The sequence below is a fragment of the Poecilia formosa genome, unplaced genomic scaffold, assembly GCF_000485575.1.
Source record: "Poecilia formosa unplaced genomic scaffold, Poecilia_formosa-5.1.2 Scaffold239, whole genome shotgun sequence".
Lineage (NCBI taxonomy): Eukaryota > Metazoa > Chordata > Actinopteri > Cyprinodontiformes > Poeciliidae > Poecilia > Poecilia formosa.
This window is the reverse complement of record NW_006800178.1, coordinates 781,481-798,156: the sequence shown is the minus strand read 5'-3', so window position 1 is coordinate 798,156 and position 16,676 is coordinate 781,481. Positions and strand designations below refer to the sequence as shown.

Here is a 16,676-nt window from a genome sequence, read left to right as displayed (position 1 = left end):
GTGTGTGTGTGTGTGTGTGTGTGTGTGTGTGTGTGTGTGTGTGTGTGTGTGTGTGTGTGTGTGTGTGTGTGTGCAGACAGTGAGGTCGAGGCTTCCCCAGAAACATCTCTCGTACAGGAAGGGGAAACCCCAGAAGACCAGCCTCTCATTCGAAGAGCAATAAAACCAAACACAAAGAGGTACCACTGTTATCAAACTGTGGAACTGATGAGTACAATATCTGAGTGTATCTATTATGTAATATACTGTTCAGTTATGGTGGAGTCAAAAAGGATTTCAAAGCATCATGCATCCTGTTACAACTAGCAGACAGAAAGCAAAAGTGGAAGTTATTGTCAGGTTCATGAAATGAAATAAAATGAAATGAAATGTTTCAAATAATTCACATAGAAGCTATAAAAAAAGATATTGTTTTGGTCAAAAGCTGCATTTGGACTATGTCTGTATCTGTAAACTGACACGACAACAAAGTCTTCACATTCATGTGCCTTCCACGTTGGTATGCTGCAGGTTCACCGCTGGAGCATACCAGTGGAGAAGCACACACACCTCCAAATTGCCCCCAGGTTGAACGTTACTGTACAGAAAACCCTCCTCAACTTAATTTTTTTTAAAAGTTGCAGCTAAGCTGATCAAATCATTGACAGTGATGCCTCACTTATATACGTTATATATTGTAACAAGATAAAAGACACATCCTGCTGCAGAGGTGATACCAGCGATTCCAGCGTTATAAGATGACTGAGAGAGCAAATTGGAAGAACCTCTTTGGAGAGTACTAACAACATAGAAGCGTGATTATATATTTTTCTAATTATTACTCACGGGTTTTGAAAGATGGCGTGTAAATCGGAAGCCATTTACCTAGTTTATTTCTTCACTGTGAGAACTCAGATAGGATGAATGTTTTCTGTTCCGTCTGTTTCCCTGTTTGTCCGCAAGATGACAAAACAGGTTTTGCAATGAATTTGACATTCATGTGGATTTCCACAGAGCCAAACTTCAAACTCGCATTCAGGACAGCGAAGGAAAACCTGAGAGCTTCCAGGTGACAACAACAGCGGCCTAAACAGAACAGAAAAAGCAAACCTGTTCGATTAAAACAGATCAACTCCGTCTTACCTAGACCCTGACGAATGACTTATTCTTGTTCTGTTTCGCAGATAGGCATTAATATCACAGAAGCCAGACAGCTTGTGGGGGAAAACATAGACCCCAGTGTGGTGATTGAGATTGGAGACGAGAAGAAACAGACGTCCGTCAAGGAAGGAACAAATGCTCCATTTTACAATGAGGTGAAATGAAACAGCTAGAGCTGAAAAGCAAGTTTCCAGACACTGTGTGGGGCGAGCAGTCGGTCAGATTGAGCGTCCATGTTGGTTCATAATCTGCCAACACAAGCGACACATTAATGCAACACAGCTGGCCAACTATGTTACTGGTTAGATTACATCACTGCAATCCTAATATTCCTGACACTTACATTAAATACATTTAGCTACCAGAAAGAGTCTTTATTTCATTGTGTGTCCTCGCATGCTGAATGTTGATTGGTCAGATGATTAGTAAAGGGGTTATATTCAATTCTAAAATGTGCATCTTAAATATCTATCCTGAAGACTTCGTTATCTCTAACAATTTAAGATCTCTACTTAATGTTTGCATTTTGAAAGCTGAACTCTGTCTTTTTTTTTTCTTGTCATTTTGTCTCGTCTGTTGGTATGTCAACTTTTTTTTTTTTTTTTTTTACGGCCCTGCTGGTATATTTATGCACGTACATGAGTGGACATGTTCATTTTCTCTTTTTAAAGTTAAGAAAGAGATGCTTTAAAAAGCTGCTAGAAAAACTTCATAAGGGCTTTAAGTAAGTCATTAGCAGTTTTACTTTATAATTTAAACTGTTTTTGCTTCATCTCATTTCTCCTCTCTCCATCAGTATTTCGTCTTTGATTTCTTTGCCCATAAAGAGATCTTCTTAGACAAAGTCATCAAGCTGACGGTTGGTAATAACATGAGAGTACATGCAACTTCCCACTTTAATGCTGATTTATTTTGGGTGCAGCTCTTATTGCTGCATTTATAGGTTAATTTTGTGGTGTTTTTTTTTTTTTGGTCCTCTGCAGGTCGTTCACTCAAAGATGCTGAAGACGTTCTGCGTGGGGTCCTTTAAACTGGACGTTTGGACAGTCTACAAACAGCCAGGTCAGTCATGTTTTATGACTTAGTGAAAGTACGTAGCAGAGCGTCACAACGCTTCCTCATTGGTTCCTTCTGATGGAAAGTAGAGAGATAAACTGAATAATTGTGTTTATGCCTTGCTCTCCCAGGTCACCAGTTTGTCAATAAGTGGGCAATGTTGACCAATCCTGGCGACATTAGCACTGGTGTAAAAGGATACGTTAAATGTGACATCAGCGTCTCAGCTAAAGGTGACGCCGTGCAGCCGGGACAAAAAGCAAGTGATGCTGAAGAACAGATAGAAAAGTATGAAGCACCTCTGAATTAATGTGCAGCGTTAAACACACTGCGGGCCGAACGCTAGATGCTGCCTTTGCAGATTAACTGTGTTGTTTGACTGGTTTGGGATAACGTTGTCCGTCATCAGGAACCTCCTGATCCCAGAGGGGCTTCCCTCTGAACGGCCCTGGGCCCGTTTCTGTGTGAAAGTGTACCGAGCCGAAGGCCTGCCCCGGAACAACTCCAGCATCATGGCCAACGTCACGAAGGCCTTTATAGGAGACAACACAGCACTCATTGATCCATATGTTGTCGTCAGCTTCTTCAAACAAGTGGTGAGCTGAATGTCGCTTCCGTTTAAAAGTTCAGCTGTAGCCATCTTGAATTGAGATGTGAGTGTGAGTTAAGATCCACGATTGGGGGAGTTGGGCTCAGAGCCACTGCTTCTCTTTGTTGAAAGGCCTCAGCAGAGACGGTTCTGGCTTCTGAGGTCAGCCGTTACCTTGGCTACCAGACCTCAGATTAGTGGAAGAAAAGGTTTTAAAGGTTTCTGTCTGCAGACAGTCAGTTCCCAGTCAACGTCACAGCATGGATGCTTTGACTCAATAAAACAGGGTCAACACAAGTTGACCCTGTCACCACATTTAATCCCATAACTAATCTACACGCAGCTCATAGTTGCAGGTGCTCCAAATCGAACCAGTTGAGTTCAGGAAGTAGCAGCTTCTTGTTTTACAATATTATCTGTAAAGCATGGCTTCAGGATGAAGGACGGTTGCAGTCATGGTGTACTCATGTCTCAATGAAAAACAGTGATCAACTATAGTCGCGTTTGTCTCAGGGTCGCACATCCACCCAGAAGTCTTCGGCGGACCCCGTGTGGAACGAGCAGATTGTCTTCACTGAGATGTTTCCTCCCCTGTGTCAGAGATTAAAGATCCAGGTCTGAAAGCTGGATACAGCTGACTGATTTACAGTTCTGGAAAAAAGAATTTAAGTGCATGCAGGTAGAAATTTCCTAGAATCTTATATTAATTTTCCTTTAAGGTCTGGGATGAGGGGAGCATGAATGATGTTGCCATAGGAACCCATTACTTTGACCTGAGGCGCATCTCCAATGAACAAGATGGAGACAAAGGTGAGAAGAAATGAAGGTCTAGATCAGGTCTGAAGGTTGAAAGGAAATGTAAGTGTTTAATCATGATGAGGTTTTTTTCCCCCTGTTTATTTCATGTTCTTAGGGTTTTTACCAACTTTCGGTCCTGCTTGGATTAATCTGTACGGCTCAGCTCGAAACTTCTCTTTGGGCGATGACACAGGGGAACTCAATGAGGGCATCGGCGAGGGAGTCTCCTTCAGGTTCATAGAAAGATATGATACTGCTTCATATTGCAACTAAAAGAAAGTGCCGTCTTTTACCTGATTTATATGCCCTGGACTGTGTGCTTGTGATTTTAGGGGCAGGGTCTACTTAGAACTGACAGTAGAGATCCTGTCTGGGGGCACAGGCTCAGACTCCAAACTCAGTCGGATGATTAAACCTGTCAAAGACGCAAAAGCAGGAAAAGCTGGTGGGAAGGATGCTAAGTCTTCTGCTGGAGGCGGAGCAGGAGGAGGTGCAGGGGCAGCTGATGACGACAAAGGAAAAGCAGGAGCAGCCGAGGTCCTGCCTGTTGATCCTCCTCCGGTGGTGAGAAAAAAAACCTTTAGCTTGTTCCAAAAAATATACTTATTTAAAAGCAGCAAAATGAAATTGTACTAAAGCAGTACTGCAATTAATTACTGACAGTTAATTGATGAAGCTCCATATTGAGTGGACCAGGTCCAATAGCTTAAAAACCTTTTATAAGACCTCTTAGGTAAAAAGGCAGTTAATGAGGGTCAAAACTCACATTTTGACCCTCATTAAAGAAAAAAAAAATGAAATTAGGCATGCATAATCTTTCGTCTTGCTTAGATTTACTTCATCATGCATCAGTGTAAATATTGTTACTTAAACTGAGCAAGTACTTCTGGTTCTATGTCCAGCCAGCTGAAGATGATGAGACCTTCCTGCTCTTTGGTGCTTTGTTTGAGGCCACCATGATCGACCGTAAGATTGGAGACAAACCCATCAGCTTTGAGTTCTCCCTCGGTGAGTCACGACAAAACCTCTCAGAAAACAAAATGAAAGTCTTTTTTTTTTTTCCTCCATTGTAATATATAGTTGAGGCAAAAACAAAACAACCTGGTATTCAGTTGATTATTTCTCAGTTGTAACACTGTCGGGGTGAGCACTGACATGATGGGTCAGCAATAGGTCCCTTCTTTACTGTGCATCTTGTTTCAGGTAACCATGGCAATGTCTTGGAGTCTTCGGTCCAACCAAGTGCTGCCAGTCCTGCAGTGACTCGGAGGAGGAAGGTGCTGGACCTCCCGGACAGCAGTGACATTTTTGGCTCCTCCCTCACCGTCCCGTCCTCACCCCTCCTCCCCAGAGATCCCTCTGATTCATGCGGAGCCTCGAAATCCGCTACACCTCCGGAGAAACCACTCATCGTCGAGGGAAACAGGTGGGTTTCATTTGAATATGCTGCTCAACAGCTGAGATTGTCCTCTGCAGTTCATCCACACTGCTTGAAAACTTAACAGACTGCTTCTTAAGTGAGCTTCAACTGGGGTTCCTGCTTAAATCCTATGAACAGACTTATTCGCTTCTTCTACAATTTCACAGGTCACGGGTCTCTTAAAGAATTAGAAAATCTTTTTCTCAAGATTTTCCTTCATCCTTGACACAGTGAAAAACTGATCAGGAGAACAAATAAGAATCGAGTTTTGCCAGCTCCTCAAGTTGATTTATGGCTGACCATCATTTGTTATTGTTACCAAAACAAACTGTGGAATATGTATTCAGTGGACTGCACATCAATCAGATGTTCATCTCAGCTCTGCTTCATGCCTGTGTGTGGTTCTGTTCAGGCACTACATGTATTTGCCCCTGGAGAAGAAGAAGCCCTGTGCTAGTGTTGTGAGCTCCTGGGAGGACAGAACCTACCGGCTCTACAACTCCAACATGCTGGAAAATATCGCTGTGCTGTTTGTAAGTGGAACACATACACACGCGCACGCCTCCACACACACACACACACACACACACACACATACACACACACACACACACACACACACACAGGACATTTTTCTAGCTTCACAAGGACTTTGCTTTGACTTCTTTTTTCATTCATTTCCACGGCCCAGCCCTGATCCTTACTCTAACCCTAACTACTAGCCGTAAACCCTAAACCTAAACCAGACCTAAACTCAAACCATGCTTTACACAAGGGAGGCGATGCAACAACAATCGTTTGCTTTTCTCCAGCCAAGCAACCCGCAAAATTCACACACAAAACGTTGAGTTCATGCATGTAGACGTGCGACACGACAGAAGAAAGTCGAAAAGTTTTCAGCTTTAGTTGCTGCCGTTGCTATCATGTTCCTTGTGTTGGGATCACCCCAACTGAAAACTGAACTTCCCTGTATGTGGAAACCTAACTGCTGAGCCAAAAACATGACTACTCCTTATGGGACCCAAGATTTAGGCCTAATAAGGAGCAGTGGCTCCTGCTAATGTATTACCTGCTGGAAAAATTTTCCTTGCAACACGAGAAATGCTTAAACACACACACAACCTCTCATGTGTATCATGTTGTTTATCAGAGCCCAATTCTAAGTTTCTTTATTATTATTTTTTGTCATACTGAAGATGCATGACTTTAGTGGCTCAAAGATAAACCAATCTGTGGGACTGCAGGTTTTAATAACAAAAATCCAACCCAAATAATAAACATTTATTTGTTTTCACACGTATCTTAACTTCATAAATACACCCAAAATAAAGAAGCAGGTGCATCAACTGTTCTGGAAGGATGATCAATTTCTGGAAACTGCAGTGCTTTAAATTCAGCAGTCTACTTGTTGTGATTATTCTCTGTCGTTGTGCCCCACAGGAGGAGGGTGTGTGTGTTGCTGCCGACCTGCATAAGAAGTTGGACCCAGCGGCTGAGGCAGCGTTAAGGGCCGCGCTCAGAGATTTTTGTTTGGATGCCAGGTAAATCCGGCAGAGCTCTCGCTGCTCCAGCAGCCGAGCATCTGAGGCTTGCAGCAACGAATCATTTCATTATGTTTATCCACCATGTTGGGATAACAGAGTTTGCCTATTCATTTATTGTTCAGCATAATCTCTACTAAATCTAAATGTTTCTAAAATTATGCTCAGAGATTTCAGTTTATAACTTGCAAATTTCCACACCTGGCAGGTATTCAAAGAAAAAAAAAATGATCAGATGTTGGTGATATTTTTTTACAGTCGTGTCCAAAGACGTCACCTCAAATTATAATGGAACCACTGTGTGAAAATACTGACTTTCTTTAGTACGGAAATGACCGTGAGGAGAGGAACAAGTTTGATACACATTTTATTGCCACATTATAACATTAAATCCACTTCCAGCCTTTCAATTTACTCTTGGGCAAAGCATCACCAGATAAGTTTGTATTTTTACCCACTTTAGGACTTTTGTAATGACATCAATTCATTTATGCTATACTGCATTTTTCAACCCTAGTCATTACCAGTGTATGGCAATGATTTGGGTTAATGTAACTCTAAGCTCAACCAAATTTTTGTTCACCATCATTGTTGTTTTTTTTTTCCTTCACTGCTTACTGCTGTTGCTCCACCACTAATTAAAACACGACAACCAGGCGCTTTTCTTGCAACATTCATTCAGTTAATCAACAATCAAACCACCTACAGCTGTCACAACCAAAAGTTTTTTGTTTTTTTCTTCATTGGTTTCTAGTATCATCGTGGAGGAGGAGTTTTGTTCTGTTCTTTAAGATGCGTTGTGCGTTTTACAGGAATTTTATTGCCACTGCGGAGGCCAAACTGAAGGCAGAGCTGAAGAGCAGCTACCTGACAATCCTGGACAAGAAACGTCTGACCATGTGCAAACAAGAGCTGGTGAGGCTGGCAGCGCCTGTCGGGGGAAGGTTCATCTAGATATCAATGGAAAATCTTTGAGTTTTAATCAACTGATGCCAGAATCATACCTTTTTAATTTAATATCTGATCAATGATTAGGATTTAACACATATATGGTCATGGAAAACAGTCACTCCCCCTCTTACAGATTTATTCAAGTCTTGTTTTTATTTTCTTCTGTTAAATATTTCATTTAGAATACACTCAGAGTATTGATTGCTTAATTACTTTTGAAGCCCAGTTAGAGAGTAGTTTCTCTAGTGTGCAGATAGCAGGCTCAGTTGAGTGCCCCCTCCTGGTAGAGGCAATAAATAAACTATTATGCATGTAGAGGTGCTGATTTCAGAAAGAAATCTGCAGTGGCCTTTTAAATTTTTTCCAGAGCTGTTAGTCGCGGTACGGTAACATGAATATTTGATGTGGTATGTCTCTGCTCGAGTTCAAATAGTTGGTCATTTTCGAACCATTTTCCAATATTGTTTTCAAAAACGTGTGTTGCAGAAAATCAACTGAAGTGCCAATTTATTTGACCAACTGCTCAACACTGTCTCCAGCTACAATAATCAATAAAAAGGTTACTTTATGCTGGCTCTCTGTAGATCTTTCAGGATATCCTCCATGCCTTACGTTTACCAAGGCCATTTACACTGGGCCTTTTGGCACCTGCACAGGAGTTCAGAGCAAAATAAAGGGTCTATTAATTTGTTCTTCTGTTGCGGTCAGACTAAATAAGTATGACTTTAATGGCTCTAAAGAAATGTTTTATTGGACAACAGGTGAGTATGGACTTACTCTGTGTTCTCCAGCAAAGTGTTTTGGCAAAGCATTAGCAGAGCACAGCACATACATGCATGCGTGTTGCAGGAGAGTATGGTAGGAGAGGCCGAGATGCTGGGAGAGAGGAAAACAGCAGCAAGAGGAGTGAAAGAAATGCTAGAAGAAGCAACTAAGCTAGCGCAAAAGCTACGCTTCCTCGTGGAGGAGGTGAGAAAAGTTTTAACAGCGTCTGACTGATATGTTTACCATGGTGTCCTAACTTTTCTTGATCACATACACATCCTCACATTGCAGCCCCAACACACGGTCCCAGACATGTTTGTGTGGTTGCTAAGCAATAACAAACGTGTTGCATACGCCAGACTTCGAACCAGAGACCTGCTTTACTCCAGCAACCGGGAGGCCAGAGGAATTCTCTGTGGGAAGATAGTAACACTGTTTCTGAAGGTTAGAACATGCATAGTGCACACTGCTCCTTTAAATGTTGCACAACTGGTAGGGGAAAAAAAAAAAAAAAAAAAACCTCCAAATGTTCTGTATCTGACTGTGTGCTTGTGTGAGCAGCCTCCAGGGAAGCGACCTGCAGCATTGTCGGTCCAAGCCAAGCTGGACGTGTACCTGTGGTTTGGAGCTTGCTCCGACTCCAGCCATATGCTGGATGACCTGCCTGCAGGATACAGTCGAGCCACAGAGGGCGCTGACACCAACAGCCCTCCTTCTTACCTGCTTTGCATGGGTGAGGAAGAAGCACCAGTATGTCCATTGTTTAATAGTAGATCATAATTTCTTCTAGCTGAATGTAACAGACAGAAGTCAGAGTTCTTGGTCCCATTAAGGAAGCTTAGAGAAAAACACAGAGAATGCCAGAAACCTCGCTGGCTTTCTCTGAACCTTCGGTTTAGGCTGGAGTTTCCACTTTCCTTTAGCAATTTAAACTGAGGACCTAGTGAGGCTTTCAAACCACTGATTACCAACTAACTCCTCTCTGCTCAACAAATATCTGTCTTTTAATCACACATTCCAACACCTTCACTTCAATCCTCCACTCGTACACACCGTGCGCCACGGATGTCACTTCCACACATCATGTTTGAAACTTTAATTTTAACCTTAATTTGTGCTGAATAAACTCTTACACACGGCGTGACCTCCGACGAGCAAGGAAAAACTAAGATATGAATGTCTATTATCTTAAAACCACTGTCAGCATCGACTGATTTCTGCATCATTTGACTATTGCTCTTTTGGTGACTTTGGCTCGCCGTGATCGCCGACATTCACGTTCGTCAGGTGAATGTCGGCGCATGGCAGAGCTTGTGGTTGGACCTGCTGTGTTTGTTTCTGCAGAGCAGCACAAGTTCCAGCTGCGGTGCCACATGTATCAGGCTCGAGGTCTGATCGCCGCAGACAACACGGGGCTGTCCGACCCATTTGCGCGGGTCACGTTTCTCTCACACAGCCAAACCACCAATGTAAGTGTGTGTTTACGTATTGTTGGACCCGGCTCACCTGACTGGGGTTTTCATGGCAACCTGACTTACAACACTTTAAAATCAAACCAAACTGAAGAGCTTAGTTTGTTCTAAACAAACCTGTTGCGGTATTTCTGGTCTTTGTGTCTGACCTCGGTCTTCCTGTTTTGTGTGTGTTGTCAGATCATCAGTCAGACTCTCAGTCCTACATGGAACCATTGTTTGCCAATGAGCTCCGTTCTGTTAAGTGGAGACCTGCAGCACATCCAGGAGGAGCCTCCTCACGTTGTTGTTGAGGTCTACGATGATGACGCTCTGGTAATCCCACCGCAAGACACGTGATTCAGACGAGTCTCTTAGTTTCTGCCATCTCTGAACCCCTTCCTGCTCTGTGCTCTGTGCAGGGAAAAGCAGAGTACCTGGGAGCCACGGTGGCAGTCCCTGAGGTGCGCTTGGCCTCTGAGCCCTACACCCCACCTCTTCTGCAGTACAGCCCACTTCACTGTGGCAGCCAGTCAGGAGGAGACCTGCTGGCTGCATTCGAACTGCTGCAGGTTAGCCTCTCGGGTCACTTTCATGGCCAAAGGTGTGTGAAACGGTGATAATAGTGATGCAGAGTCTCATTTCCATGAACCTTTGATAACAGCAATGAGCGGCACTCCTTTAGTCTTCTCACCATGATTAGCCAAACATCTGACTGTCTTTTTTTGTGATCAAGAGAAATGTTTAGAAGAGACTGGTAGTTGTCCCAAGCGGATACAATAAGGGTCAGCGACTCCAGACGGTGACAAAATTCCACTCTGGAACTTTGTCTGGCGTCTCATAAGCTGGGCTTCCATTACAAATGTGCGTAAACTTTTTTCTGTATTCCCGCTAATGCTGATAAAACACAACTAATTTGCAAGTGCAATAAACTAAAATCACACGTGAATAAGCTTGTTCATGTGATAAGTCATTAAACATCATGGCAAAGATGGATGTGTTCATAATTCAGTCATGGTGCTGTAGCGCTCTTCCTGTCAGCCATCTGAGGAGACGCCGGCGTCTTATTCAGGTGTTGCAGCGACGAACTCCTTATACATGGGAGCAGCTACACATGCGATGTTTTGGGGAAATTGTAGTCTGTAATTTTTTCAGAGTTATGGATTCAACACGTGAGAACGACACACAATTTTTTATGAACTGTGCAATGCTGTGAGAGCTCTGGTGGAGCCAGCTGCACGTTGTCAGAAAAACCATCGTGCTACTACTTCTGGTCTTCTTTGTCGTTTTCACCAGTAGTAACATGTGATATGACATCACATAAGTCAATCAGATGTGAGTAGTGTCACATCTATTTCAATGCAACCAAAAAAAAAATCACCTCATCCCAGTGCTACATTTGATCAACAAATGTATTTTTTTCTAAAATTGTTGTTTCCTTTAAGCAATTTTTTTTTTTTTGTAATTTCAATTTGCACAATTTTAAGGTTAATGGAAATGTAGCTGTAGACAGAACTTTTAAAAAAAAAACAAACAAACAAAAAAAAACACCTCTTTAGCTGTTTAAAACTTCAACAGAGGTAACTGGCTCACACCATTGTGATCACGCTAATCCAGAATGAATTTTTCCATCTTCTAGATTTCAGAGTCTGGCCAGATGAGTCTGCCAGAGTTAGAAGAACAGGAAGGAGGCATTTATACTGTTCCTGCCAACATCAGGCCAGTTCTCAGCACCTACAGGCTGGAGGTTTGTCTGCTTTAATCACAAGGGGGTTGAGAGGATCTTCAGGATGTCCTTTTAAAACAGATGTTGATGTTTCCTATTAGGTTTTGTTCTGGGGGCTGAGGGAGCTAAAGAAGGTTCAGCTCCTGTCTGTCGATCGGCCACAGGTCTGAGAAATTCTCTTACTTTTAAGGGAATCAGAATTACATAGATATTTCATTGCTGTCATAATTTTTGCATTTGGTGTATTTCCTAAATGTATAACAACAATTTTTCTAACGAATACGCTTTTAGAAAAAAAAAAGACTTTAAGATGTTCGTCTTCTCCAGGTGTTCATAGAGTGTGCGGGTAAAACTCTGCGCTCCTCAGTCATCCAGAAGTACAAATCCAACCCAAACTTCACCACACTGTTAGATGCCATAGAGCTGGTAAGATCAACACACCTGGAACACATATAAACTACGTCAGCACAGCAGGAGAGCTTCAGCTGGTCGAGGAGGAACACATCATGTTAGGCAATATGTCAAAACATTCCAATTACAAAATCACTTTCAAGTATAAATTAGCAAGTTAATGTCACTGAGTGAAATAAGAATTTGACCCATTACAACCCAAGCAGAACTGTGGCTCCTGTAGATGGGCCGTGTTCCCATCTGGTGCACGGCAATGCAGATATGGTCCTCCAGTCAGGATGTCTGTACAGTACAGTTGTCCACAGGACACATTTACTGAGCACTTTAAATTTCTTTGTCCACTCTGTTGTGTGGCAGGAGTTACCAGAAAACGAACACCTCCATCCTCCTCTCAGCATCACCGTCGTTGACTGGCGGGCCTTTGGCCGCAGCACACTGGTTGGAAACCACATCATCAACAACCTCAAGGCCTTCAAGTACACTCCCCCTCCCACTCCCCCTCACACAGTTCAGTTACACAAACCACCTGAGGTCACACACACCCCAAGACCCTCCCTGACACCAGAGCCACACAGCATTAAGGGTAATGATTGTTTATAACTTTGTGCCCTGTTTTTATTAGCTGTCAAAGCAGTTCATTCGTTATCGTTTCCCATCAATGATAAAAGGTCACCAAGTGTAACACTTTAAAGATAAAGAACTTGGATTTTACATTTATGACAAGATGCAAAATAAAAACAAAGAAAACCCCATGACTGAGTAGACTATTTAAAAAAAATCACAATTAGTCAAAAAGGACTACAAAGGTATATAAAAATAAGACAATTATGGAAATGACAATGATTGCTCAACTTTTTCAACAGGACCAAAAATGACCCAAATTTGATCAGAAAAGTGCCAAAAAGATTTAGATAAATGCTGCTCCTCTAGTTTTGGTGTTATTTTCAGTTCAGCTTTCATTCAAAACAAGATTCATAAGTTCATTCACTCATTCATTCATTGATTCTAAGAGAACCCATTCGGTCCGGTTTTAGTTTAAGTAAATCCAGAGAGAGAACGAGGAAGTTTATTCTATCCATCATATTGAGTAGGAACAATATCCAAACATCTCTCTGCCCGGCTTTCTGACCAGACGCCTGGACAGAGACTTAAAGAGGAGCAGCAAAACCAAATGACTTAAAAAAATCTAAACAACCAAAGCATCATGATTCAGTCTAAAGACATTAAAGAGCAGCTGAGAAACGGCCAGTAAAGCCTATCAGCCTACAAAGGCTTATGAAGCCATTTCTAAGGCTTTGGAGCTGAACTGAACCACAGTGAGAACCATTGTGCTTGACTGCATGGACTAGACTGATTTGAATTGAGTCGACCAATATAACTGCTTCCATTAAGCGTGTTGAGATGGCGTTTGTTGTAAGTTAGTGGTGTAGAAATAGAAGTGAACTGAGCTGTGGTTGACAGGGCTGTCTCAGGAAGCTATGGAGACCCGTTCAACTGTGACCCTAACTAACCAGGACTTCCTCATAACTGTGGAGGATGAAGCTCCGCTTCCAGCTCCGCCCACACCAAGGCCACAACCCAAGAAGAAAAAGGTGTAATTCACATGCAAAAGAACAAGTGGTCACATTACTTGCGCCAGCTCCAAAATCGATCCTTTCTGAATATTTTTCAAACAGGAGAGGAGCTCAAAGAGCATCCACCGGTCCACTAAGAGGAGGAGGCGAACCATTGCTGACGAGTCTGCAGAGTCCGTCATTGACTGGTGGTCCAAATACTACGCTTCTGTGGACAAACAGGTGACTCTGACCGCCAGGTTTGTGCAGAAACATTATAATCTAATCATTTTAAGAGATGTCCATTTGAGCTGCCTGTGTTTATTCCAGGCTAAACAGAAGGACAGCTTCCAACTACCTAGTGTGTTTGACAAAGGTAAGAAATTCTCATCCACTCTCAGTATCTTTGTTTTATGTTGCCAGGTCCAACATATTTCAATCCTCCTGTTAAAGAAAGCTCTTAGGTGGCTCATATAAGAAGCATGTACTGTTTGGTTGACTGATCTCTCCAGAAATCTGTTAGGCCATTTTGACATCATGCAGATGCTTTGGTCCACTGGTCTTCTGACTGTTACCAACACTCACAAACGATTCTCTCTCCTGGTGTGGGCAACACTGAAGAGAATACTGTGTAACAGACAAAGGTTTGCCTGTACCACACAGATCATTTTTAATACAAAAAAAGTGTCAATCAATTAATCACGTTAATTTACTAAGGGGGCAGTATTATGTGTTTTCCAGCCATATGGTAGTTTTATAGCACTATCAAGTAGCTGTGACCTAAACAAATGCTAAAACATAACTTAAAAAATTTTGACTTTGCAATTTAACAGCTTGAAATTGGGTCACTGTCTCTTTAAGAAAATTACCCCTGCTCTTTCTGACACTCCGTTCTCAGCAATCATCACATTAACATCGCTCTATTTAGTGTTTACAAGCGTTTGTGGGCGCACTGGAATGAGGTTCACATAATGAGCCCTGCAGATGTACGGTTCCACCCGGTGGTTGCCAATCGCTGCTGCTGCTAGTTTGAAGGAGCTGAGTGGGTGAGTTGGGAGGGAGGTGGGCTCTGTAAGGTGGAAGCTTGCCTTGGAAGCTGCAGTTCCCAGGAGGAGCTACATGTGGAAAGCGGTGCTTGATTCCCCCAAGAGTTTTACAAACCCAAATGGGAGGTTCAAGGATTTCTAAAACATGCATGAAAGAATCAAATCAACACTCCAGGTATGTTTTTAATGAGAGAATCATATTATAACATGATATAAAGCTAAGAAAAGATAATTTTACACAATTCTGTCCCTTTAATGTTCTGACTCCAAAGGAAAATGTTCCAGATACAAGTACCTGAAATGAGCTTTCCCCATTTGGTGGCTGAACCTTCCCTTAGGAGTTAGAGGCAGGGTGATGATTGGGTCATTCAGAAGGAGTTTGGGGTAGAGCTGTTGCTCCTCGACAGACTTCTGCTCAGGAGGTTTCGGTTTCTCCCTCCTGAGCTGGAAGTTTTCCAAACACATCCCATGTGGAAGAGACCTTGTGGCAGACCCATGTTTGTGTTTGCAAAGGGAACAAAAACGTCACGAACAATCTCCATGCATGTAGTGGATGTTTCCTGCTGAGGCGATCCAGGGGCGGAGCATCAAGTACTAGAGAGTGTCATCTTTTCTATTTAGCTTAAAGTGATCCAACACTTTTGACACTTTTTGTCTCTTTCTTGGCAAAGGTTCTTTCTGTTCTTCCTCTTCTCTCTCCACAGCTGCTATTAGCACTTAGCATTCATCAACGGCTTGCATAACACAAATAATTATCCGGTCAGAACATAGTACGCCAAATAGTAAAACATAATTTAATAAGAAACCCAGTTTCAGCAAATATGTAAATATAATGATAAAAGTTCCATCCTGCAGCTTTAAATGACGTTTTACTGCTTCACAAGCTCATTTCCTCAGCGGCAGCCAAGAGACTAGAGGCTACATCTTTTGGATCATTTAAGAATAACAAAAAAAAAATGAATGGAAGCATTTCTTCAATGACACAGTTTCATTTAGAATATCACATTTTTAACCTCATGATATCTGATGAGGTCCCCTGACCCACACTGTTGTGCATTGCAGCTTCACCATACCACAGCTTGCTCAGCGATGGAGTAGACTCTCTGGGTAAGGACTTAGACATGCAGTTGGAGGAGTTCTTGTCATGCACATCCAGCATCTGGCTTTGTTCACTTCCTGGGGAGAAATCTTCTGCTTGGTCACTGAATGACATCTGCAGGATTTGGGGACTGACTGAATCTTTGTGGTTTCCATGGTACAGCTGCAGACACATGTAGACACCCAAGGCCTTCGGCCGTTGCACTATGAATGTGAATGTACTGGATGTGGTTCTGTCACTGAACAATCTGCATGGTATTTGTAGTTTTGTGCCCACAAAAACCAGTTTAAAAAAACAAACTGGTTTGTTCTTCCACTTGAAGAGCCGCGGTGGATTGTATAAACTCTGACACATGACTGGCAGGTCTGTGAACGAGGCTTTATGCATGTGTGTGCACGTCGTTGTGTTTGTTGCTGTGTTCTGCGTCAGTGTTTGTCACCGAACACATCCTGTGTGCTCTGCCACAGTCAGCAGCCAATCAGATGGAGACAAGAAGAAGAAACAGAAAGGAAAGGAGACACTGGAGCTCAGCTATGTCTTACCTACTAAAATCGCAAAACTCCAGGTAAAACACCAAGGACATAAGCACCAAGTTGGTCTTTAGTTTATGCTTAGAATACCAATGAACTTACAATATACAAAAGAAAACTTTTTAACACAATACTAGGTCATCAACAGAAACAAAAGTTTTTTGTTCCTTGGAATTTGAATGCATAGTGCATGTCTCTGAGCAGCACATACACACCTCAAAGCAATGGATGTACCATGCTCATTATTTATTCTTTATTGTCATTGTGACAATGAAACATTGATTAAAAAATAATGGAAAATTGACCACTTGGCAGCATTCAACAGGGGAATGTTGAATGCTGGGTAAAAACTGTTCCTCTGTCTGTTGGTTTGTGTTTAATAGTAGATTTCAGGTCCTGAAACATAAAACCGTAGGTTTCTTTCTTACCCTTTGTGGTTGTGATCTGGCCTGTGCAGCTGTACAGTAAGGAGCTGGAGGCAGAGTTTGGTCCATTTGATGATTGGGTCAGCACATACGAGCTGTTCAGGGGGAAGGCCAATGAGGACGAGGGAACGTCTGATGAGAGATTTGTTGGGAAGTTCAAGGTGAGTTCCTCTAC

General features: G+C 42.4%; 1 protein-coding gene across 2 annotated transcripts in view; it reads left to right on the top strand.

Annotated features, from left to right (window-relative positions):
* The window catches only part of fer1l6 (fer-1 like family member 6), a 25,026-nt gene that overhangs the window by 412 nt on the left and 7,938 nt on the right, over window positions 1–16,676 (top strand). Inside the window, exons 2-33 of one of the 2 annotated variants that reach the window (XM_007569318.2) lie at window positions 77–179; window positions 994–1,048; window positions 1,164–1,295; window positions 1,937–1,999; window positions 2,124–2,202; window positions 2,328–2,484; window positions 2,606–2,792; window positions 3,299–3,400; window positions 3,505–3,595; window positions 3,699–3,816; window positions 3,916–4,147; window positions 4,486–4,591; window positions 4,787–5,009; window positions 5,416–5,536; window positions 6,444–6,544; window positions 7,357–7,459; window positions 8,345–8,464; window positions 8,552–8,704; window positions 8,822–8,993; window positions 9,605–9,729; window positions 9,913–10,047; window positions 10,134–10,283; window positions 11,351–11,458; window positions 11,539–11,601; window positions 11,765–11,863; window positions 12,206–12,431; window positions 13,310–13,440; window positions 13,525–13,644; window positions 13,732–13,777; window positions 15,510–15,554; window positions 16,014–16,111; window positions 16,534–16,662. In XM_007569318.2, coding sequence (XP_007569380.1) covers window positions 2,139–2,202; window positions 2,328–2,484; window positions 2,606–2,792; window positions 3,299–3,400; window positions 3,505–3,595; window positions 3,699–3,816; window positions 3,916–4,147; window positions 4,486–4,591; window positions 4,787–5,009; window positions 5,416–5,536; window positions 6,444–6,544; window positions 7,357–7,459; window positions 8,345–8,464; window positions 8,552–8,704; window positions 8,822–8,993; window positions 9,605–9,729; window positions 9,913–10,047; window positions 10,134–10,283; window positions 11,351–11,458; window positions 11,539–11,601; window positions 11,765–11,863; window positions 12,206–12,431; window positions 13,310–13,440; window positions 13,525–13,644; window positions 13,732–13,777; window positions 15,510–15,554; window positions 16,014–16,111; window positions 16,534–16,662 — 3,525 coding nt within the window. In that variant the 5' untranslated portion in view covers window positions 77–179; window positions 994–1,048; window positions 1,164–1,295; window positions 1,937–1,999; window positions 2,124–2,138. Of the gene's footprint in view, window positions 1–76; window positions 180–993; window positions 1,049–1,163; window positions 1,296–1,936; window positions 2,000–2,123; window positions 2,203–2,327; window positions 2,485–2,605; window positions 2,793–3,298; window positions 3,401–3,504; window positions 3,596–3,698; window positions 3,817–3,915; window positions 4,148–4,485; window positions 4,592–4,786; window positions 5,010–5,415; window positions 5,537–6,443; window positions 6,545–7,356; window positions 7,460–8,344; window positions 8,465–8,551; window positions 8,705–8,821; window positions 8,994–9,604; window positions 9,730–9,912; window positions 10,048–10,133; window positions 10,284–11,350; window positions 11,459–11,538; window positions 11,602–11,764; window positions 11,864–12,205; window positions 12,432–13,309; window positions 13,441–13,524; window positions 13,645–13,731; window positions 13,778–15,509; window positions 15,555–16,013; window positions 16,112–16,533; window positions 16,663–16,676 lie in introns of those variants that run through there. The other variant, XM_016680321.1, reaches the window with a different exon arrangement.